Genomic DNA, 25,711 nt, shown 5'->3' on the forward strand with positions numbered 1-25,711 from the left:
AGCTGGATGGTGTGGGTGCGGGTTTAGATTGTAGAAGGCGGAAGGAAATAGGAGAGATCCGACCTGCTGAGAAAATATTGATTTAAGTTTTGGAGCCGCCGTTAATGATTTTGGGTGATGGGCGGCAGGAGATGGTAGGTAGCGCGATGGCTGCAGCTCCACGGCGTTATCGGGGGAGGCAGTCATGATGGAGGCAGAGAAATGGATGCGGCGGGTATGGTCCGTGACCGCGAGTGCAAAGATATTTCTGTGGCGATAATCAGGGGCAACCACATACGCCACCTCCTCGTTATTACCGTAGCGTTTGTGTAGTCTCGTCTCTTTTCTGCCGTCGCCCGGTATGGAAGACAGGGTGCATGTTACGATGAAGGGTTCGGACGTCTAGGCATTGATGAAATGAACGGGAAGGGAGGCTTCGGGAGAGAAGAGGGGCCCGTAGCGGGTACCAACTTGGCTGAGGATGTGGTGGCCCGTCGTCGTCTGCGAGATGCGCAGATAGTGGCCCCGCAAGTGAGCTACAATGTGCGCCATCGCTGCGGTTTAGAGGCCTTGCGCCCTAAGCAACGCGGTGCACGTTTAGGCCCGTTAAGAGTGCTCTGTCACCCATGAGACGCGTTATGCCTGAGAATCTCCTATTGCTACTGTTCACATCCCAAGAACTGTGTGCTCACTCGCCTGACAGCTGTTGATTCTGGTTTTCAACGTAAGTCACAGAAATAATTTTTTACGCAGGCAGTCATGACATGCGGAAAAAGCTAAGGCGCATCGACCGGTCACCTTGTCGCTGCAAAGCATGAAACCACACAGGAAGAAAAAGGCCGTTACTCCGCATTTGCCTTTGCTCTCGCACTGTATTTTGCTGGTACTCTACACTCAAAAAACAAGGACCCGAAACATCTGGCAGTGACACTTGGGGTTTGTTTTCATCGCTATCCATATTAACGGGACAAAAATACTTGGGTTGGCTTGGGGTTCGTACATTTTCACCCTGCGCAGTGCGCGGATAGAGAGTTTCAATATTAACGAGGCGTAAATAGATTGAAAAAGTTTGGCCCCCAGAAAACTGTTTAGAATTCGAGCTGTCCATATTAATAGAGGTCTTAATAACGTGGCACAACTGTAGTCATAACGATGTTAAAGCCGGTAATTACAAATTAGCAAAATTTCCGATTTATCTCGACAAACTGTAAAAACAATCTGTTTTCTCCGGTCCTCTGAGTATACACTGAGAGCACAGCAGAATGCATACTGCAGTTCACAAGCAGCTAATGGTAAAATACATGCTAGCCTAACGCTTCAGGTGCGGCAGCACAAAAAGGCAGTGCTGTAAAATTTTTGATGATGACTGCACTTTTACTTTGCTTCCTTAATGGCAAATACCTTTTTCATTTTTCGGAAAAACGCTTAGGCGGTTGTTCAGTCGTGCGGGCGTGCCTAAAAATACATTTAGAGGCTCCAGATATTTGTCGAGATCTCCTTGCTGGCCAGCACGTATCGGCGTCACGTATTTGCACGTATTTCCTTCGATACTGTAATCAAGGAAAATTTTCGCTGTGATTAAATTAAGCAATAAACGCTGTCGGAAACAAACACAAATATTAATATTGTAACGATAAATAACTATACACAACACCTACTGCATGCATAGTATTTTAAAATAATTTGAGTGAGTGAATCACCACAGCAAGCAACCGAGCTTTATTCCTCATGAATGGCAAGATAGGGGCTTCGGCTTCTAGGCTTCTTCAACCTTCAGCATACCGATAGATGGTGATGAATGTTCACAAATCAAGATGAAGTTGGTGTGCAATGATTAAACTGTGCCATCTGTTGTTGAACAACATAAACTCCATCGCTCTACAGAAATGTATCAGGTTGTCGAGGGCTTCATGGCCATACTCTCGGTTCAACCTGGCGCGATGCAACAGGCGAGTAGCGTTGAGGCGGCGGCAAGGCAAAGGAGGCAGTATGAAAGCGCGTCCGCATCCTTGCGCTTCTTGCCTTATTTATACATTACTCTGAAGCCATAATTGTGGAGGAAAATAATCCATGGAGTACCCGAGACAGCCGGGAAAAGTTGAAAGGCGATAACATGGTTAGAGTATGCTAGTAAATGAATAACCTTAAGTGACTGCCGTACAGATAGAAGCGAAAGTTTTGGACGGCTCAGACAACAGCGAGACATTCTTGTTCTGTGATGGTGTAGTTTTGTTAGCCAGGATAGAGCACGCGCATGGTCACCGGTAATAACCAACCGGAGCAAGTTTGTTCTGAATTGATAGAAAGGTCACATTCGTGAATTTGAAGGGCGGTAGGACAGAACATACTTACAGATGATGCAGAGCACAGCAAATCGCAGCCGAGGATGAGCTAGTGGACACAGGCGCAAAACACAGCGAACTCAGTGTAGTGCAAAATTCCGTCAAAAGTCTCCTGCGCTGTACACAGTCCAGAAGGTTGCATTGGCTCTTCATTGGCAGCGCGTGAAGTAGCACGGCTTTAATGTGCGCGGACTAATCTCCGACACAAATAAAAATCAAATCGGCGGACACAGATATCAGCGCCGGTATAAACCAAAGCTTCCACAAGAGTGCCTTCAACTTCAACGTTCTACACGTTCTTTGGGAGCGCAGAAATCATTGTAGGGGCGACGGAGCGTGTAGGCTTATCTCCACAAAGTGTTTATGTTAGTGTTCCGTGCGGCGGCCAAACGTTAGAAAAGGCGGGTAAAGGGGTGACAAGAGCGACGGAAAGGGGAATGGAATCGGCGACGCGATACCGGCGATCCGCAAATTGGACAGGAGTCTGCGGTGATGAGGAAGGATGAGGCTCGTATTCGGCGAAGGGCTGTCGGTGAGGAAACAGCTGCGACTTGTGGGCGGGTTGAAATTCACTATAGCTTTTACTCTCATCCTGCAGGCGCCGACAGCATACACAAGAAAGATGGCTGCCAATGCCGCAGTACGACTCTACACGGGACGCTAGCGGTCTCCAGTCAGGGTGCAAAGGGAGTCTCGAAGTTAAGGGAGCGTGGCTGTGCGGCCCACGCTCTGGATAGAACGGTAGGAAAGTAGAAGCTGCTGCAGCGATCTCAGCATATGTTGGTACGTAAGGGGGCGTCGATGGTTCCCTGGCCAAAGGGCGACTGAAAGAGGCAAGATCGTTCATGACGAGGTCACCCAACTCATACGAAGGAGCAGGTTGGTGAGAAGCGGCAGCAGACGATTGCATGTCGCAATGCAGCTCTTCGCGGGAGCTCAAGTCTGCATGAGAAGACAGGCTCGGATCACAAGTGTCTTCAACCCGGAGTGACTGGAGGTAGTCTGGTTGATGTCAAGTGTTGTGAACGTGCGGAAACGAGGAATGATTCTGGGCAGCGAGATAAGTATACTCAAAAGTCCCGATGTCTTTGAGAAGATAATGACCGCGATCGCCATCAGAGGGCGCGCAGTTTGTACGCCTACAAAGACGGAGGATATCCTTAATTGAAGACGTGTGAGACTCCCCCGAAATCTGGACGCGGGTGTCAAACTTGTTTTTGAAGACGTCCGGGCCGGCACTAAAGGTGCCACAGATTTGTAGTATCTGCGTCCTGAAGTGGGACCAGTCATGAATGGCATCTTCATCGTTCAGGAAGCACAACTTCGCTACATCAGCGAGATAGAACGAATCATTACCGAGCTTTATTGAAGCATCCCAACGATTGAAAGTGCTCGTTCGGTCGTACTGCTGGAGCCAGCCGTTCACGTCATCGCCGCGAAGGTCCGAGAAGACTGGAATGTCGCTCTGGTGGGTGCTGACAACAGACCACGAGGATACAGGAATTGAGGGACGCCTCTGCCACTTGTGAACCAGAGTCACCAGAGGAAATTCACTTTAACCTTACACACAAGAATAGAACCGAAATGGCTTCGCCTTCTGGGCTTCCTCTTCTGCCAATATCAGAACGATAGATAACAGTCAACATTGACAGATGAAGATAAAGGTTGCGTCCAATGGTTGCAATAAGTATAAATTTAACAGATTATTCTTACCAAACATGCAAAGTACACAGATGATTATTTTGTTTGGAGTAAAAGCACGACTATTTACTACACAGTCAACTAATTACCTCAGCTACACACTGGAACGAGCAATGGCTTAGCGCATTGCACACAGCATTCGCGCGCACGCTGTTCCGTTAGACTGGTCTATTAGGCAAAGCTATTAAAATAAAAAACGAAACAGCTTGCTTAGGAGAAATACTTTGTACTCGAAAAACCTGCGCGCGAAAACTCGCTATGAGGTGCAGATATGCCGAAAGAGCAACAGTAGTCGATTGCTAATAAGGGAGGGTTTATTGACTTGAAAGGCAGAGAGGTGGCCTGAAAGATATCTGGCCTGCTACTCTGCACTGGGGAACGGGAAGAGGAGAAAAAAGAGGGTCACGATGGGGGGTGATGATGATGGGAGGAGGCAGATGAAAAAAGACAGAAAAAACAAGGCACACTTTCTTACATCAGAAACGCGAGGCAAGGTCCCTGTTGCTCAAGAAGCGTTACAGCACTTGCGTTGCCTGTACAGTTTTCAAACTATCTGGCCAAGCGCGAGGATCAAATCCCCTGAGAGGGGCCTTGTGTCCATAGACCTCAAAACAGATGCAAGCATAAGTCTTTAACATGTATATGCTGGAAATACTGCTAAAGCATGTTCTATAGTCTCTCGCACGCCACATGTGGTACCGTCCGGGCAGTCCTCTTGTCCTATTAAGTTAAATCTTTAAGGTTGCAATATAGGGTGCAATTAAAAAAAATAAACCAGTGCAGTCTCGAAGCAGCAGTATTTACCGGCATACATCAAGCCTGGTCGCGTGAACAACCGTCATTCGCTGACGTTGTGCTGTCAGACTGGATCCTCCATCGTGTGTCGTCTGAGCGCAGGAAGGTCATTTCGGTAACGCTGTATGCATTGCTGCATCAGACCCGTGCGCACAGTTGTACTGCACAGCGATAACAGAATAGTTATAACACAGACGCAGAGAATGAGGATGTCACAACGCCAGTGCAAGCAATCTTTACGCTGCTACCGCAGCACCGACAAGCACTAATCACCTATCATCACACCGGCTCCTTTGCCGCTTTCATTTCATTCCCCTAAGGGCATTCGCATTACAGAGCGCATTTCGTATTACTATGCTACGGGCTACGGGTTGGAAACAGAGGGCGGGCGCGCTACACGCGGGTGGCCTTGAAGAAAAAAAAATAGAAACTTTTCCTTCTCTTTTTCGTGGCGCGGGGGTCACCAAGCCGTGTATCATCATCATCATCATCATCATCATCATCATCATCATCATCATCATCATCATCATCAGCCTTACTACACCCACTGCAGGGCAAAGGCCTCTCCCATGTCTCTCCAATTAACCCTATCCTTTGCCAGCTGCATCCACCCTTTGCCTGCAAACTTCTTAATCTCATCCGCCCATGTAACCTTCTGCCGCCCCCTGCTACGCTTACTTTCCCTTGGAACCCACTCCGTTACCCTTAAAGACCAGCGGTTATCTTGCCTTCGCATCACATGCCCTGCCCAAGCCCATTTCTTTCTCTTGATTTCGACTAGGATGTCATTAACCCGTGTTTGTTCCCTCACCCACTCTGCCCGCTTCCGATCTCTTAACGTTACACCTATCATTTTTCTTTCCATGGCTCGCTGCGTTGTCCTTAACTTAAGCTGAACTCTTTTCGTTAGCCTCCACGTTTCTGCCCCGTAGGTGAGTACCGGTAAGATTATGCTGTTGTACACTTTCCTCTTGAGGGAAATTGGTAAACTGCCACTCATGATCTGCGAGAATTTGCCCTATGCGCTCCACCCCATTCTTATCCTTCTAGTTATCTCCCTCTCATGATCCGGATCAGCTGTCACTACCTGCCCTAAGTAGACGTATTCCGGCACAATTTCTAGGCTCTCGCTGCCAATTGTGAACTGTTGTTCCCTTGCTAGACTGTTGAACATTACCTTGGTTTTCTGCATGTTAATTTTTAGACCCATAGATCTGCTCTGCCTGTCTAACTCGTTGATCATGATTTGCAGTTCACCTCCTGAGTGACTCAGCAAGGCAATGTCATCAGCAAATCTCAGATTATTTAGGTATTCTCCATTTATTCTTATTCCCAACTGTTCCCAATTCAGGCCTCGAAATACCTCCTGCAAACATGCGGTGAACAGCATTGGCGATATCGTGTCTCCTTGCCTGACGCCCTTCCTTATTGGAATTTTATTGCTGACTTTATGGAGGACTATAGTAGCTGTGCAGTTGCTATATATATCTTCCAGTATTTTGACATAAGGCTCTTCTACCCCCTGATTACGCAATGCCTGTATGACTGCTGAGGTTTCCACTGAGTCGAATGCTTTCTCGTAATCAATGAAAGCTATATATAGCTATATATATATATATATATATATATATATATATATATATATATATATATATATATATATATATATATATATATATATATATATATATATATATATATATATATAGCTATATATATAACGGAGCTATCAAAGTTAATAAATAAGCGCAAGGTAGCCGACATAAGGAAGTTTAATATGGAGAGAATCGAGCATGCTATAAAGAACGGAGGTAGCCTAAAAACAGTGAAGAGGAAACTAGGCATAGGTAAAAACCAGATGTATGCATTAAGAGACAAGCAGGGCAATGTGATTAGCAATATGGATAAGATAGTTAACGTAGCCGAAGAGTTCTACACAGAGCTGTACAGTAGCCAATGTAATCAGAGCGCCAATGAGAAAGACAGCAGTGCACAGCAATGCGTCATCCCGCCAGTAACGAAAGATGAAGTAAAGAAAGCCTTAGAAGCAATGAAAAGCGGAAAAGCAGCTGGGGAGGATCAGGTAACAGCAGATCTGTTGAAGGATGGAGGGGACGTCGTGCTAGAAAAACTAGCCACCCTGTATACGCAATGCCTTATGACCTCGACTGTACCAGAAGCTTGGAAGAATGCAAACATTATCTTAATTCATAAGAAGGGAGACGCCAAGGACTTGAAAAATTACAGGCCGATCAGCTTACTATCCGTTGCCTACAAAGTATTTGCTAAGGTAATCGCTAATAGAGTCAGGGCAACGTTAGACTTTAATCAACCAAATGATCAGGCAGGCTTTCGTAAAGGATATTCCACAATAGATCATATTCACACTATCAATCAGGTGATAGAGAAATGCGCAGAATATAACCAACCTCTATATATAGCCGTGTATGAGTTACCGTAAAGAGAGCGCCTCACTTGGTGAGTTACAGAGACGCGAGAATCGATGTTCTGCATAGCGCATAAATAATCTGTCTTGAGGCGTTGTATCCTTCGCACCGGCCAAGAAAAATGAAAACATGAAGGACCTCGCTGTAACCTTCATTTTATTGCTCAGAGCTACTTCTAACTTTTATAGATGTAGATTTAGGCGCTACCAGGTTCTGAGTATAGGCGAAGGACCGTCACAACACAATCCTTTTCGGAAGGAAAGCTTCGCGTACATTTCAGAGAAATGAGAGGCTCTAAATACTGTGAAATCGTGGTGCCAGCTGTTGCGACAAAACTGGGCGTCATTAAGTGGTAACTTTTCACACAGCATTTTCCCCACTTCCACTATGCGTTTAATGTAGCTTTGTTTACAACGCTTGGCATGGCGCTCGAAAGACAACGTCTTAAGCCTGATGGTGTTTCAGTTGTAACAGCAAGGACCTGGAACGCCTCCTATATTAGGAGAGGGAGAAAGTTTGGCGCCGTGCTCTTGAAGAAGGAGCGCTAAGGATAAGTAGTGCACTCGAACGGGTATGACTCCCAATATCTTTAAAAAAAGTGAACACTCATTATTTAAATTTTTCATTGCAGAGTATATAAACAAGATTATTTTCAACCTGAAAGCTTCTCCGCAGTTACTCATGTCCAAGGTCTCGGTGTTCACATCATAATTCATACTACATTCGCTGTAAAAGGCTCAAAAGCAAAAAAAAGTAAAAAAGACACTTAACGGTATATGATTAGGGTTATTACTTAAGTATAAATAATGAATTATCGACCTTCTATGAGGATTTTGCTTCAAGTTATCTGTCTCGCGGCACCGAATTGAACTTGCTTCCTCTAGAGCCGAGCTGCAGCGGTAACCGAACGAGTTAAATAACCGTGGTTTAATGCGAACTTAAAGCGGCCAAACGATAAAAAAAAACACGCCTGTGATAAACACAATAACTCAAAGCTCGCTTTGGGCAATTACTGCTCGGCTGCCCTGGTACTACGATGCCCTGGTATTAAAAGAGAAGCGACATATTTACTCTTGTGCCTTGTCTTCGATGTTGCATAGCAACCCAAGGCATTTTCGAAATCTAACCCTGCACTCCTTTATGATCCTGATGGCTCCCCTTTATCTGTTTCTGGAGCCGCTATTGTGTTAAATTGTATATTTTGCTCTATTTTCAGCCAAGACCTTATTCAAAACCTTCCAGATGCACCTGCATACGTTCATCATTAGATGGCTGACATAATCTTCAATCACAACGGCACCTTCAAAATAACTGACACTAAAAAAAATAACACGCCCACCCTGCAACGCCGAAAAAGCTTAAGTGAGAATAAGAACACTCTCGTACTTTCACTGTAGGCGGTTCATTTTATAATAGTTCACATCATAACAACAAATGTAGCTGCTTGCAAAGAAACGCATCCTGATTTGTAAAAAAAATGTAAGATAATGATTAACTCGCTGGAATCAAATGAAGATTGACGAGTTACATATTGCGCTTAGACACAGTACGTAACTCGTGAACCTTCAGGGTAACGGCTTTCAAGGGAACGACAGCGAAGAGTGAGGCGAGCAGAATAAATACGCAGATTCATTGGGATAGGACAGGAAGGTGTGGTGTAGGGCAAAGATGTTGATTGAGATATATGGGGTATATGTGTCACACAGTGGAAGCACCCAGCTTTGTGATAAAGATGACGTTCTAAAGGCTATCAGGAAGTTATTGCTTTATGGTGGTTTATCCTCGGGTCATGCGTCGTTGATTCAGAAATACCGCACGACGGGCTAGATTCTAAAGAATGAAGGCCCACCCCAAGCTTCCATCACAGATCAGCAAGCAACTGCACTACAGATTCGAACAGACATGGTTCCTGCTACCCTCTGATTGCAATCATCCTGCACATTCAGTACAGGTAAGCTGATTTCTTCAGAAAGGAGAGAAAAACAGCTGGGGTCAACTATTGTGCAAATGCTATACAATGCTTTCAACACTTTCTTTCCTCATCCTTGCGACACCACTACGGATGATGATTCGAACGACTTAGTTGATCCTTTCTGCTGCATGCTTCGAAACACCATCTCGATCACTGTTAAGTTTGTGGTTCCAATCATGTGCTGATAGTGGGATTCCCAGCCAAGCTGACTGCCGTGATTTGGAAGAGAGCGCCTCGTAGTGGAGAGAGCACGGTATAGAGGCACTATGCGGCCGGTTTATGCTCATTTAACTCAGCGCACAGTCCCATTCTGCCGCTCGTTGGCTTCGTCAGCAGCACGGAGCTGAATAACACGTGAGTTAAAGGCACTCTTGAATATGCGTGTTGATATGCCGGAAGGCACACAGCTGCAAGGTCAGTGTCGACATTTTCCTTCACAGCAGGAGCTGGTGCTACATCCAAAAGCAGCTGTTTGCTCACTGCGTAGAGAAAGCAGGGCTGAAGCACACGACACAGGAAGACAGAAAATGGGGCCATTTAATTTAAACTTATGCTCTAGTCCCATAAATATATGTCGGTTAAAGGTCACGAGAAGGTTCCACGTGCGCTTGCAGACGTAGGACAAGGAGGGAAAGAGAAGAGAGGGCAGTGAGAGTGACGCTTTTGCGGCGTGTGCTGTTTGTCGTACACTATGAACTACTGATCGAGAAGACCAAAGGCATGCCCAGAGGAGACTTGTGATGTTTGTGAACGATGCTGATCTCGGCTGTTCCTGGCGTATACCTGTGTGTAGCTTGAATAGGAATGTGAATGCACACTCCGTGTTCGAATCACAATTCCGGCCATGAACGGCACGCTTCCCGCCTGTTCCTGACCTGAAAGCAGTAACGAGGAGCAACATCTAAGTTTGTAGTGGAGATAAGCTGAGGAAACAACCTCAACCATATTGTGTATAACCAATCAGCTTGATGTAAATTAAAATTAGGTTGATTTATGCTATCTATTGAACATTTATGGACAGTACCTCATTCATTAAAGCTGCGAACTGGGCGATTTGGTACTGATTCATATTTGAAGAGCGCAATAAAACCCCCGCACTTGTGGTGTTCATCCTTCGTTGTGTCCCGCAGTTTTATTGCGCTTTTAAAATATGAATCAGTACCTCATTCACTTTTTCACAATGTTTTAATAAAAAAAATGCATTTAGCGGCAATGCTTTAACCTTACTCAGTCAGTACAACGGCGCTGTACGGAGTCCCGCACAAAAAGCGCATCGCAGCATTCACGGCCACCGAAGGGAATTCTGGAGCAACACATTCTGCCAATCCACAATCACTGCCGTGTGCAAACAGAAGGAAGTTGATAGAATTAGATGCCAAAAAATAACAGCCGGTTTACCTTACTTGGGCAAATACAAAGTTTGTGCGCTAGCACGTCACGTTTCAGTTGGCGTTCGGTTCGAGGCTAGTGTATCTCGGTGAGGCCTCAGGCACTGCGGCAGCTCTGTGTTTCGGATCTGTTTTTTTTTGCCTGTGGGAAAAAAAAAACTGTGTTGTGACCTTCCGGTCAGTGGGACTATTCAGTCTCTGGAAGAGCCGTATGATGGACCGCTTTGCTTCCCATTAATGCTTAATGCGAAACATTGCGCTTCTAGTTTTGTTATTTGCTGTTTTACAATAGCCTTCGTCGCCAATGCCCAAAAACGACATTGTTTGGCTCGCACCAGGCTGCATTGAAGAAGAAGCGTGAGATTATCGTAAAAATTTTAAATAAGCGCGCCTCAATCTACGCTGACACCGGTAGCGCCCTTCGTAGCGACGCCACATTGGATCAATTGAAGCGCCACCTCTAGGCCGTTAAAATAGCCAGTAGCATCACTTTAGCAAAGCAATGACCAGCTCTTCTCAGCAATGTAGAACGTTGGGGCAATTGGTACTTTTTCATTGTCATTTTTTCCATTTTTACCATCGTCCAACAGCGCATTAAAAGCACCAGGACACAAAGACTTTTCCGTGCTGTTCTCTCTGAGTGTCCTGTGTCTGTATTCCGAATTTGTGTAATAATAAAAAGCGCCATAATCTACCTCAGCGGCAACACCCGATTCGTCGAAATGTTCGAAGCGGATGTGGTGGTTCAGATGCAGCGAAAAGGGTCGAATAAACCGGATGGTGAAGTCAAACAGAACAAGGAAAGCCAACATGGCGGCGCGCTCCGAAGGCTCTGAAGCGGAGCCTCTCGCTTCGAAGTGAACTCGTCGAAGTTACGGCGTTTTTGTGTACGTCAACTGGCTACAAGCTGAATACGGGGCTTTCGCTTCATCTTATCTTGCCTATAACAATTTGAATAGAAGATGAATTTTGTCTGTTTTTTTTATTCCGTTCACATTCGGTAGCTGCTAGGCCTAACGAGCTCCAGTTTATCGTAGAAATTGTTCTCTTCATTAAAACCGGATGGAGCCACTATCACCGGCGTTATCTAGTGTGAGTGCGTTGAATGATATAATATAAACAATAAAGTCCCACACGCGCAAATGTGCACTTCCTAATCTAAAACCTCTCTATAATACTGTTGATGCGTCCTGCATGATAGTTGTGTGTAATGACTGCCAGAGTGAAATAGCTCATGTACACGTATGGTCAGCCGACAGCGACTCGTTTGACATGCCACAGGCGGTTTTTCGGCGCCCCTTTTGGTTCACAATAGCCGCGGTTTTGTATATCTGCATTGAGCTCTTGAGCTCGGGAGTTAGCTTGCAAGATTGTTTTCAGGCGTCAGTGAGCATGCGTGCGCTTCGTACCATGACGAACCCACGGAAACTTCGTCTGCGAAGTCTCCCAGCGCATATATGAAGGAAACACAGAAGATTTTCGAGCTTCTTGCTTTTACATATTTGTAGCAAAAATATTGAAAACGTAACAGCGGCGTCTCGCTGTTCTTGCAGTGTTTGCAGAAAAGGAATAAAAATTAAATTACCGTCTGCACAACCATTAGATAACAGCGCCAACTTACGTTCAGCGATGCTGGACACGGCAATTCTTCACGGGGTCTTGGTTCAGCATGGCACGGAGCGCGCATTGTGCAGCGAGTGAGCGCACGCCAAACATTTTCTTCTCCATTTCCTTTTACACTCAAGATAAACGTAAAACGCCGTGCGGTACGAGCAAGCTGGCTGCCTTTTATTTACCATCGGCGATCGTCGGCTGTAGCGACCGCCTTTTGTCACTGAAAAGCCATGCGTTATTGCATACAATATTTTCTTCTTCAAGTACACCTTCGGCTTTTACGGTGCAGAAAAGAGTGCCTGAATTATTGTTTCTATTTGTTGAAGTCGATTGGGTAAATAAAGAACCTTTGATATTACGCCTTTACAGCGGAATGCGGTGCGCAAGTAAACTTGGGGGTGATTTTTTCTTCTGTCGCATTGGCAGCGTTCCATTTCTCGGAAAAGAGCAACAGTACCGCTGGATGTTTCTCTGCGGCAACTGCAACGCAGTGACATGCTGCCGCCGTTCACAGTCGCAACGGAACCGACATCGGCTTCCGGCGTTTCGACCCATAAGATGTGGCCGCTGCGGCCGATTATGCCGCTTTTTATTATGACGCAAGCTCGGAATACGGTCCCTGTTTTTCTTTTGTGGCTTGTTTGACGATGAAAAAATGCAGCGCTTCTCTTCCATCTCAATTTTGCTTTTTTCGTCCTCTCGGAGTACTGCGCTGGCGTCGTTTTTCAAGATACTTTTCATTGGCAGCTTAGTTTTGCCACCGACCGAATTCTTGACATTGGATTGGGCCGCAACTTTACCGTGTGCACCAGATGCAGTTGCATTGGCTCTTTTTGCGTTTTGGACAGGTCTTTTCTCTGCCTACATCAGTACGGAGGGCGAATTGATTGTTCGCGACGCTTGTGCGCTTAAGGCGATTGCACCGATAGACGAGATGGCCATCATGACCCTAGATTAGACAGCGCATGGTCCTGACCTAAATATGTTATAAAAGGTATTTGTAATCATGCAAAGAAATCTGTCACGAAGGCTTAGGCATATTGCCGCCACGAGAGAAGAGCTTTGCAAGCTATTGATGAAGCGATGAATCACCTCCCGGCGTAATAATCTTTGTCAACACATTGAATATTATACAGGGGAGAAACGGCGTGTCAAAGCGGTAAAGGGTGTTTCCATCGCATACTAAGTAAAGCGACCTTTAAAGGGATAATTTATTCACTCAATGCTACTGCTAACTCTTGCGCTGCTCAAAGAGCTCCTTACTGTTCCTTGGATCACCTGGTCTTGTCCCGATTTGCCCCTGTCCCTCGCACGTTTTTCATTCATTCATTCATTCTAAACTTTCGTTAATATATGATCGTCGAATGGTCTGCCACACATGTTTGCATCCATTGAATAATCGCTCATTTTTTTTCTTCAAAACTCCTGGTATTTTTTTCGCTGTTTCGGTCAAGGCTCAATAGTTCAGTGCGCTACACGTTGAGTGACACCACTGAAACCTTCTAGAACAGTAAATTTGTTCAGTTACACCCGCAGAAGTTACACCCAACGCTGTTTTGTAAATGAGCAAAGCGGGAAAGCCGACTGAACAACCTTAAAAAGCGTGATTTTGACGCTCTACGTTTCCAACTACAATACCAATTCAGAAAACGAAAAAACTGCGTTCTCCTTCGATGTTGGCGGCCTCTACAAAATTGACCTGCGCCACAAGAATAAAACGGAGAGTAGGTAAATTCAGTTAATTATCATCTTCTTTTAGTCGAGCTCTGGTTAATGGTTCATTGGGGGTTTAACGTCCCAAAGCGACTGAGGCTATGAGGGACGCCGTAGTGAAGGGCTCCGGAAATTTCGACCACCTGGGATTCTTTGACGTGCACTGACATCGCACAGTGTACGCGGGCCTCTAGAATTTCGCCTTCACCGAAAGTTTCCCGCCGCGGCAGCGATTGAACCCGCGTGTTTCGGGCCAGCAGCCGAGCGCTATAACCACTTAGCCATCGCGGTGGGGCTTTTAGTCGAGCTCTACGCGCGCAGAATGTCCGCCTTGCTGTACACTTCAACTGCACAGACAGCACCGGCTTGCCTCTCATTGTCTAAAAAATAAAACGTCAAGTATAAAAAAAAACGCTCGGGATACACCTGCCTTACGTCTGTGTGTTAACTATGTTTATTTGTTCAGTGTTTTGATCAGTGACACCACTTTAAAACGCCTGCAAAAGCCTTCAAGAAATGACAATGATATTGGTCCTGATGATATTTATAGTAGCATTTTTATCGCTCCCCCATTGGAAAAGCTATTAAGTGCCGCTACCTCTGTTGGTGTACGGAGATGCTGCGAAATAGAGGGGACACAGAGCGCAGCCAGGAGCGGCGTCTGGCCTGCCATAGCATCGCTACCCGAAACGGCGCACAGAGAACGCGTAGGGACCCGCAGCGGTGGCTCTGTGGTTAAGGCACTCGTTTCGATGGAGGCGAAACGCAAAAGGCTGCCGTGTGCTGTGCAATGTCAGTGCGCGTTAAAGACCCCTAGGTGGTCGAAATGATTGCCGGAGACCTCCACTACGGCACCTCTTTTGAAGCGAAAAGCTTCACTACGCTACGTAAAGCAGTCGTCGCGTAGGCCGGAGACGACCTTGAACGACCACTTTAGCCGTGAATGACCATATGTGCTACAGTTATGGGGTGGAACCCTTGACCCCGGTCCTTGACCCATGACCTTTAGTTGACTTTGGACCTCTGACATTGCGTTTACCTTCCACCTTTGACATTGGGTGGCCTTTGACCTTAAGAACATCCGATGAGGTGATGTGAAGCCACGTGATGACATCAGAAGGAGGTGTCTTAACGCCTTATGGTACCACGTCATAGCCACGTGGTCGTGTGCGTATATATAGAACAGTTGTGGCGTACGCTTAGCAAGCGTCCTTGCTTTTTCGCTCAATTCCAGGGTTAGCCAAGTTAAGCCACTGGAAATTTTCTTCCTGTCTTGTCACCCCCTCCTTCATCGCTTCCCTTACGGCGTGGTTCGGGTGTCCACTGAGACAGTTACTGCGTGATTTCCTTTACTCAATAACCAACAACGCCACACTTGTCAGTCCGCCTGTTGTTGCAAGGAAGAAGGGAAAGGAAACTGCACCGGTCTGCTCACTGGCTCAAGCCGAGACACAATCGCTACCACGTGCTGATAGTCAGAGAGTTGAAAGATGGGATAGAAAGACAGGATAGTAAAGACGCGCTAAAGACAAGGCCGATTCCGGAGGTAGTGCAATACCGGGCCAACCGGTGGCGGGAGTGAAGTCCAATTGGACCCGAAACAGATACTCTACGGGGCCCGGACATTCACTACGCCACACTTGGGCGCAGAAGTGGTGAGCGCACAACTGGTGACGTCTATGTTGCGGTTGCTTTGCCTATTTTCGTATCAAAACTATGACGCAACCATTCGTCGTACACCGTTGCGGTTGGCGTCATATGATTTCTTCTTGCATGCAGCATATGTCTCTTAGTCAGATTGGAAGATAGTTCGTGACAGGGATGCGAACCGCCGATATGTGTACCTCCAGATTTATGCCCTTCTCATACATTCATTTCAAATTTGTGTTGCAACCACTCATTGTGCAGCGTTCTGAGTGGTGTCATACGGGTTCTCCTTGCACATAGCATGCATCTGCTAGTCAAGTTTGAGGCTAGTTCGCACTAGGTATTCGAATCGCGTGCACTCGGTACTGTGTGGATTCAGCGTTTGCGGAATAAGCGTTCGAACGCGCGTGTTTGATTTATCAGTGGTGGTGGTGGAAAACATTTAAGGGCCGATGCACTTACAGCAGGTTATGCATGAGCTGATCAAGAGGGGGCGAGCCACTACAAGTACTAGGTGGAGGACCCTAGTTCGGGACCCTAGTGTAGTCGGCCGTCGCCCGGACACGCCCGACCAAGGCCCGTTGGGCCTTGAAGTCAGGGCAGCCGAGCAGGGTCGCCTCCTACTCCTCTCGAAATGGGTTAAGGTGAAGGGGGATAGCAAGGTGCACACTATGCGGTAGATATCCGAAGATTTCTCCGCACAGTGCGGACAGCTGCCCGAGATAGAAGAGTCGAAGTGTTTGAGAGCTGCCAGCAAAGTGTTAGTATACAGGCGCGGCAGCAGCCGCTCCTCCGCCTTTGAGAGACCTTTAAACGGGCAGGTATTAAGGCCGTGGCCCCATTGATAAGGTAAAGCAATGCCTTTGAAGGAGTAAGCTGGAGTGGATTCGAGTTCCCGATCGTCAGGTTTGAAGAGGAATGCCCGGAGAGAGAGCGCGCGGGCGGCGGCGTCAGCTGCCTCATTTCCCTCAAGGCCCGTTTGAGTACCCACCGGAGTATCCTGGTTCGAACCCGGCCGCGGCGGCAGCGTTTCAACGGAGGCGAAACGCAAAGGCGCCCGTGTGCTGTGCGAAGTCAGTGCACGTTAGAGATCCCCAGGTGGTCGAAATTATTCCGGAGCCCTGCAATACGGTACCTTTTTCTTCCTTTCTTCTTTCACTTCCACCTTTATTCCTTCTCTTGCGGCGCGGTTCAGGTGTCCGCCGAGATGTGAGACAGATAGTGAACTATTTCCTTTCGCTCAAAATCAATTTTCACTTCCATTTTGCTATGTGAGCAGAAGCCCAAGCGACATTGCGGTGAGAGGGGTCCCCGTTGTAGACGGTGTTTTAGAGAAGACGGTAGGCTAGGTACGGTACCCAGCCCTGCTAGGCGTTCCGTCAGGCCCCTCGCGAGTCAGAAACAATTGTTTTTGCAAGGGGGATGACATGCAGCCAACGCAATGGCGAGTTAGAATCCAGAATAACGAACATGATTCTTTTGATTTCTCAGTACGCAACCTGCGTCGAGGACAATGCTCACGGTGAGACACCAATACTGTCACCTTCACAGTATGTAAGCAGTCTGAAGTGCCCCCTGAACTATTCGGAGCGATGGCTCCACTTTTCGTGTACAAACCTTGAAGGTCATGTTACGACGCAGATGTGACCTTTAAGCGGCCTCAAATAATAAAACAGCATAAGAAAATTTTGGCCAAGACTATTCGGTTCTTCGAAAAAAATGAAGGCGTGTCTAGTGAATGCATCTGCTAGAGCTGTGTAACAAACGCATCTTCGGTATATGTACTGAGACGTGCATGAATAATTTAATAATGAGCATGTCAATTACAGATATCCCAACTAAGCGAGTAGCAGATAAGTTTCGAGTTAATTTGTTTCGTGCATGGCGTGCAGTCGTAGCGCCATTATGCGGCACTCACTGAAACCCCAGCACGCAATGTACCGCGAAGGTGCAACAGATGGCGTGCGTCTAGTGAATGGACTAAAGCCCCTCAATAGACTAAAAGTAGCGCCATCTCCTCTCTCCTTCTCGTGCGCCGCCGCTCCTTCTCTCTCGTTTCGACTGTGGCTCCCCCTACGCGGTGCGGAAGTAGCAGACGGTATCTGGAGAAAGCACTGGCGCTAAAGCTGGCGCAAGGTATCGCGGGGCCTTTTGAGCTCGTATTTTTGTCGCAATTTCTTCATGTTATATTATGACTGGCTGCTGAAACACCAAGTTAGAATGTCTAAATGTCGTTGCGCTTCGGTATTCCCGCTGTTAGCTGTCCGACGCTGTGCCATGCCGCGCGCGACTTCGGCGCTGGTTCAGCTACTGCCTTCACCTCCATGCTTCTGTCACTCGTCGGTTACCGGCCAAAGTGCGCAGCGCGGCTTAAACGTTACATTTGGCGTGCGAAAGCGATTGATCCGACAAGTTATCGTGCTGGTGTCACTGCCTGGCGAGCTACCGATAAAGCTGCGGAAGCTCGTCGCTGATGCCAAAGCGACGTGCTCCGCTAGCTAGGCGTCGCTCTTGCGTGTGCCACAGGTCAGAGCACGTTACATAATGCCATGCGTGCCTTTCGTTTTTTCTTTTTAGAGGCAGGGAGGGGTATATAAAAGCAAGGCGGCAGTCGTTTTACAGGTGTGTGCAAGCAGCTACTGCGGATCATATCGGCGCTTGCGTGTGTTGCGCGTGGCAGCAAGATGTAGCGTGCTTGGCATTTTATACAGTATCTTAACAAAATGAGCGAATACAAAGTATGATCTAACATGCGGCTTTGCCCCCTCCCACCCACCTTTGGAATCCGCGGTATCGCCGCACGAAGGCACCCATGGACCTTCAGAGGTGCTCCTAACATGCCCCTTCAGAGGTACAGAGCTAACATAGGACTGTCCCAGCCGCGCAGGAATTCGTTAAGTGTTAAATCGAGGGCCTGTCACGGATCTCTCCGGAGAACACTCGGACCGAAAGAATGGACTAGGCGACGGGTGTACCCATACAAACGCACATTTAATACACCCTACGTGGCACACACACTAGAACACAAAACTAACAAAACTAACACAAAGCACAAAGACTGTAAATACACACGACCCGGGCACACTGCTACTAGCGTCTACTACTAGTGTTCTACTATTAGCGGTCGGCGTTCGTGCTCACGGTTGGTTCGGTGTGGCTACGGCATTGTATGGATCCAGTAGGCGGCGTCGAGGCGGCGTTCGAGGTGCTCGGGCTGGCGTCGCTGGCTGCGTCGTACAAGCTCCAGGTCCAAGCGCCCGTGGAGATGATGCCGGTGTTGTTGGCGTTGGGAGCACCACCCGGATGGGTGGCAACAGCGCTGGAGACACCCCTGGCCGTAGCAGGTGGTAGCGTCCTCTGTTGACTCCCCGGAACGGGCTCAGGCACGGCAGGAAATCCACGATGCGATGTCGTAGAACGCGAGCTCACCAGAGCAGTAGCCGGCATCGCTCTCTTCCAGCCGATGTGTCCCTGACCTGCCGGAGCCTCCGCTTCTCTGCTGTTCCCCCAGTGCCTCGCTCTCACTCGCCATTTTATAGCCTCGGTGTTAGCCCACGTAAGCCTTGTCGTCGTCTTGTTCTCTTCTCCACCAATCATCTTTCTCCACCTCGCCGAACGCTTCTCCACCAATCATCTCTCTCCACCTCACCGAATGCTTCTTCTTCCTCTTCTTTATTCTTCGGTTAATTCACGTCGTCTTCTTCACACCATTTTCCTTTAAAATTTAATTTAGGCACCTCAGCGAAGCCATCCAATCCGCTGATCTTTGCGATGCAGACGATCAACCAGCTGTTCGTCAGCCTACTGTTGCCGACCTTGGCAAGCCTTCTTTCGGGTGCGTCGTTTGACTGCGCACCACCATGCTCCAGTGACGAGCCGGGACGCTACCGCTTGCCGCTCGTCAGCTGCCCGCCCCGGATGACTGCTGCCACAACAGAGGAACAGTGGCTGCCGGCACCGAAGGAATCTTGGACGGCCGCATCATCACGGACATCAACAGCTTCCCCCCATATAAAAGCACCCCCGCCACCGGCACCGTTCTGTGGGCTCGGTGACTGCACCTCAGCGCAGCCATCTAATCCGCTGATCTTTGCGATGCAGACGATCAAACAGCTGTTCGTCAGCCTACTGTTGCCGACCTTGGCAAGCCTTCTTTCGGGTGCGTCGTTTGACTGCGCACCACCATGCTCCAGTGGCGAGCCGGGACGCTACCGCTTGCCGCTCGTGAGCTGCCCGCCCCGGATGACTGCTGCCACAACAGAGGAACAGTGGCTGCCGGCGCCGAAGGAATCTTGGACGGCCGCATCATCACGGACATCAACAGCTTCCCCCCATATAAAAGCACCCCCGCCACCGGCACCGTTCTGTGGGCTCGGTGACTGCACCTCAACGCAGCCATCTAATCCGCTGATCTTTGCGATGCAAACGATCAACCAGCTGTTCGTCAGCCTACTGTTGCCGACCTTGGCAAGCCTTCTTTCGGGTGCGTCGTTTGACTGCGCACCACCATGCTCCAGTGACGAGCCGCGACGCTACCGCTTGCCGCTCGTCAGCTGCCCGCCCCGGATGACTGCTGCCACAACAGAGGAACAGTGGCTGCGGGCGCCGAAGGAATCTTGGACGGCCGCATCATCACGGACATCAACAGCTTCCCCCGATATAAAAGCACCCCCGCCACCGGCACCGTTCTGTGGGCTCGGTGACTGCACCTCAGTGCAGCCATCTAATCCGCTGATCTTTGCGATGCAGACGATCAACCAGCTGTTCGTCAGCCTACTGTTGCCGACCTTGGCAAGCCTTCTTTCGGGTGCGTCGTTTGACTGCGCACCACCATGCTCCAGTGACGAGCCGGGACGCTACCGCTATCCGCTCGTCAGCTGCCCGCCCCGGATGACTGCTGCCACAACAGAGGAACAGTGGCTGCCGGCGCCGAAGGAATCTTGGACGGCCGCATCATCACGGACATCAACAGCTTCCCCCATATAAAAGCCCCCCCCCCCCCCCCCGCCACCGGCACCGTTCTGTGGGCTTGGTGACTGCACCTCAGCGCAGCCATCTAATCCGCTGATCTTTGCGATGCAGGTTAGTAAATCATATACCTTATTTGCCAAAAGATCAAGCAATTGTATTCTGGGGCAGTTCCCGAGCCCACAGTGCTGTGTTGCCATTGCCGCCGAGTGTGTCACTGTTGTTCATTCTTTGCTATTGTTATCAGGAGATATCGAAACTAACCCTGGTCCTAACGACAGCAGTGCAGTACTCGCGGAACTCCAGAAACTAACCGCAGGCCAAACCCAACTAATAGCCGAAGTACAAGGTCAGAAATCCCAGCTCACTACTACGGATAAAACCATAACTAATTTAAGCAATCGTATGGCCGACCTGGAAACACACTACCAAGCACTACTTCCCCTTCGAAACGACATTGAAAAGATGAAGGCTGACACAAGCAACGTGGCGCGTATAATCCAGGAACTAGAAGCCCGCATAGAGGACGCTGAAAACAGGTCACGCCGTAACAATCTCATCTTCTATGGTATCCCTGACACTACTGATAGCGAAACGTGGGCAGAATCTGAAAAACTATACATTGGTGTTTGCCGTAATAACCTTCAAATAACTGTGGAACCCCACGAAATAGAAAGAGCTCATCGCCTCGGTCGTCAGTCACAAGATAAAAATCGTCCCATAATCGTGAAATTCACAAGTAGCAAAACTAAAGAATCCATCCTATCAAATGGGCGAAATCTGAAAGACACGGTTTATAGTGTTGGAGAGGACTTCTCGCATGCCGTTCGTCACGCGCGAAAACAACTTGTTGCATTTGCTAAATCCAGGTCTGTTAAATGTTCCTTGCGATTTAAAACACTTCACATCGGCTTGAACCGTTATATTTTTGACGCTTCATCTAACACCGTCAAGCAACTCGCGTAGCAATCGTCCCTTAACTCTACACCAATAAAACGCCAGCGTGCGACACCCTCAAATGTTCCCTCAAATGTTCTCTCGTTTTCCGTGATATTCACTAACATCCGCAGCTTCCTCCCAAAGCGTGAACTCATATCCAGTGTAATTTCGTCATCCAGGAGCAATATACTTATACTAACTGAAACTTGGTTAAACAGTAACGTGTCCGACGCTGAAGTTTTAACTGACTTACCCGAATTCAACGTCTACCGAAACGATCGAAAAAACTCACGGGGGGGGGGGGGGGGGCGGTGTTCTTGTTGCAATTCGCCGTGGTATATCATGCTCTATTGCACACGTCACATCTGATATGGAATCATTATGGCTAATTATTCGCACTCCCCCTGTAACAGTACTTCTCGGCGTTTGTTATAGGCCCCCGCAGTCAAATCCAAACTTCTGTCGACATCTGAATGATACTATAAATCATTTTGTTGTTAAATACCCAAATGCGCGCATTCTCCTTTTCGGGGACTTCAATTATCCGGACATATGGGCAGAGTTTCGGCACTTCCTCATTAACATGCAATACAGAGGCCAAGAACTTCATTGATGTCGGTTTAAATTTTAACCTCGCACAGTTAGTCTCGGAACCTACTCGCACCACGCATGCAACCGCAAACAACCTTGACCTAATACTAACTAATAGCCCTGAGTACCTATCATCCATTAGTTATCTTCCAGAAATCAGCGACCATAAAATCCTACATGCTCTATTTTCATTTACCCCAGCTCAGAAGCACCCATCCAGAAAAACAATAAATCTTTACGATAAAGGGAATTACGATGCAATAACTGAAGACCTTAACATGTTTTTTTCCGAGTACCAATCCACATTCGACACTCACTCTGTTCATGAAAACTGGTTGATATTCAAAAGTAAGTTAAATATGCTCTCTAATATGTTTATCCCCAGGGTATCTTTCCAAAATAACCGCAATAAACCATGGTTTACTAAGCATCTAAAGCGTCTAGAAGACAAGAAGAAACGCCTGTTTCGTACAGCCAAACACACTGATAATCAAGCCACTCGGGAAAAATACCTTGCATCTGAGAAATCATACTTACTTGCAGTTCGTAGCGCCAGGCGCTCACTTTATCACACTGACTTACCGAAGCTACTAATCAGCAATCCTAGACAATTCGGGCACGTTTTAAATCCTAAGCACACTCATGATATTACACTGACTAACGACTTGCACGAAGCGGTTACTGACCATGAATGCGCAGAAATATTTAATAACGCCTTTGTATCTGTTTTCACGAGTGAATTTGACATGCCTTCACAGTTACCATCGCTCAGCACAGAAGCCATCATGCCAGCTATCACATTCTTCACAGATGGTATCGCTTCCATAATTGATAACATGAAACTCTCATCATCAGCTGGTATGGACATGATTAATACAAAACTGCTTAAAAATGTGAAATCAACATGTGCAGCCTGCTTATCTTTGATCTTTTCGCAATCGCTCTCTTCAGGGATCATTCCAGATGACTGGAAAACGGGGAAGGTCGTTCCAGTCCACAAATCAGGTAACAGAGACTCCCCCATGAATTATCGCCCCATTTCACTAACTAGCGTACCCTGCAAAATCATGGAACATGTCATCTACTCTCAAATTATAAATTTCTTAGACTCAAACGATTTCTTCCATTCTTCACAACATGGGTTTCGTAAGGGCCTCTCTTGTAAAACCCAATTAGCGTTGTTCCTTCACGACTTGCACACTAATCTTGACCGTAACAAACAGACTGATGCCATATTTCTAGATTTTGCGAAAGCTTTTGATAAAATTCTCCACCGTCGTTTACTAGTAAAACTTGCACAGCTGAACTTACATCCTAACATACTACAGTGGATTGAGCAGTTTCTCACTAATCGTTCTCAATCAGTGTTTGCTAACGGCCACCTGTCTAACAGCCTCCCGGTTACCTCGGGCGTTCCGCAAGGATCTGTACTCGGTCCATTACTCTTTTTAATATATATTAATGATTTACCTGACCACGTTTCCTGTAGTATTCGAATGTTTGCTGACGACTGTGTTATTTACCGCACTATTAATAACTCTCGTGATTAACTTAGTCTTCAAACCGATCTTAACAGCGTACTTAATTGGTGTAACAACTGGCTCATGTCCCTAAATCCTAATAAATGCAAACTCTTATCCTTCTCTGGTCGCCATAGCCCGCATCGCTTCCAATATTCCATTTCTAACCCCTCGATTGATTCAGTATCATCTTATAAGTATCTAGGAGTCACCTTGTCTTATGATTTATCTTGGCGCACCCATATTGGCAACATCATTTCAGCAGCGAATAAAACACTTGGTTTCCTCAAGCGCCATCTCCGCCTTGCCCCTCAACACGTAAAATTACTCGCATATAAATCGCTCATAAGACCAATATTAGAATATGCCTCTGCCATATGGAGCCCGCACCAAACTTATTTAATTAATTCATTAGAAGCTGTCCAAAACCGTGCCACTCGATTCATCCACTCTTCATACTCATATGACGTCAGCATTTCTTCATTGAAAGCATTATCAGGACTACCGCCCCTTTCGTTCCGTCGTCGCATTTAAAGTCTCACCCTTTATCACAAATTATTTCATTCTTCCCTCAATCGGTCACCGCATATCACAACTGCCGCACGCATATCTCACCGCACCAGTCATCCCCTACAAGTTGCCCGGCCGCCATCGCATACTGCCACCTTTTCTGCTTCATTTTTCTTTCGAGCAGCAACGGACTGGAACGGCCTACCCCGTGACATCGTCAACATCGCTTCATCCTCTACTTTTCAAGAACATGTAACCGATCACCTTCAGTGCTAAATAATATTCGCTGTTTTGTTTGCTCATTTCATTAAAATCCCACCCCTTATGTAATACCCCCGATACAAGGGGGCCTTTAAGGTAAATAAACTGAACTGAACTTAATATATGTGACAGGGTCTTCGCATGTGAAATTAGTTTAGTGGTTAGTTAAACTGGTTCTTCGTTTCTAACAGTGCGTAACTGTATGAATGTGCGCGCAACTCTTCCCATATGGCTCCTGATACTTAAATAAAGCTAAAGAGCAAGCGTTAACATTACTGATCCCCAATCATATCAGATCTGGAGGCAGTATTCCTTTTGTTCGTGCTACGTGAGAGCGTTTGGTGCAGAAAATAACACCACGTAGATGTTCTTACGGCACATGCAACGCTTCCCCTTCGCTGTGTTGACATTTAGGTACGTCGGCGATCAAAGGCTTCAATAGGTAGTTATGTTTTCACCAGTTTTGTGCAACTTTACTCGAGCTTTCGTGCCACATGGCTTTAACATTTAATAGCAAATTAAATTTTCAATACGTTCACCAAGGAAACGAACATTTTAACAATTAAAAAAGCGAGCACTAGGCAGTACCTGAAAGTGGATCACTGTGTATGAAATTTTGCTATAATAATTTGTTCATCTAGACAGTGCCAAACCTTGATACATACTAGGGTCCGAAATCGAAATTTTACATGGGTTCACAAAGGCCAGTGCACCCTTCCTAGTGCACGATAACCATATTTTACAAGTCTTTCGGTGCTACAGTAAAAGCTTTGCCATTTCAACTTAAAGAAGGAACACAGAATATCAAGTAACAGCACAAAATATTTTGTTTCATTTCGCCTAGATACGTGTTGCAATGCAGAAAAAAGAATAGAACAGACAGTGAACATAGATATATATCATATACATATAATTAGAGCAGACTACGTGAAGAAGGACGTTCTGGCGGGCTAGTTGGTTCATGATGAACAGAAAGGGTATAAACTGCGCGAACAAGACGGGACGAGAGGCACACAAATCGACAGACAAAGCGCAGACTTCCAACTGATTTTATTTGTGAAAAACACGTTGTTAATAAGGCCAGAAAACATAAGAAAAAATAAGAAAAAAACTATCACCATAGGGTTCAGCGATAGAAACATCAGCAGAAATTTACAGGTTTATCAGATCCGATGCGAACACGAACGTGCCCTTCTAAAAACTCTAGCTCTGGTGTCGATAGCGACAGCGAGGGCGAGCTAACGCAGTCGTCACCCCTTTTGGCTATCAGGAAAGCTTCGATAACCTCCCTTTCAGTTTTGCTGCGTGCATAGGAGAGGAAAGC

General features: G+C 47.0%; 1 protein-coding gene across 1 annotated transcript in view; it reads left to right on the forward strand.

Moving 5' to 3' along the window:
- The window catches only part of LOC144108541 (uncharacterized), a 43,404-nt gene extending 21,872 nt beyond the window's left edge, over positions 1–21,532 (forward strand). The window contains exons 2-3 of the mRNA XM_077641753.1: positions 19,332–20,041; positions 20,681–21,532. Of these exons, the coding sequence (XP_077497879.1) occupies positions 19,332–20,041; positions 20,681–21,532 (1,562 nt within the window). The remainder of the gene's footprint in view (positions 1–19,331; positions 20,042–20,680) is intronic.
- Positions 21,533–25,711: the final 4,179 nt, after the last annotated feature.

Source organism: Amblyomma americanum, chromosome 10 (genome assembly GCF_052857255.1).
Source record: "Amblyomma americanum isolate KBUSLIRL-KWMA chromosome 10, ASM5285725v1, whole genome shotgun sequence".
NCBI lineage: Eukaryota > Metazoa > Arthropoda > Arachnida > Ixodida > Ixodidae > Amblyomma > Amblyomma americanum.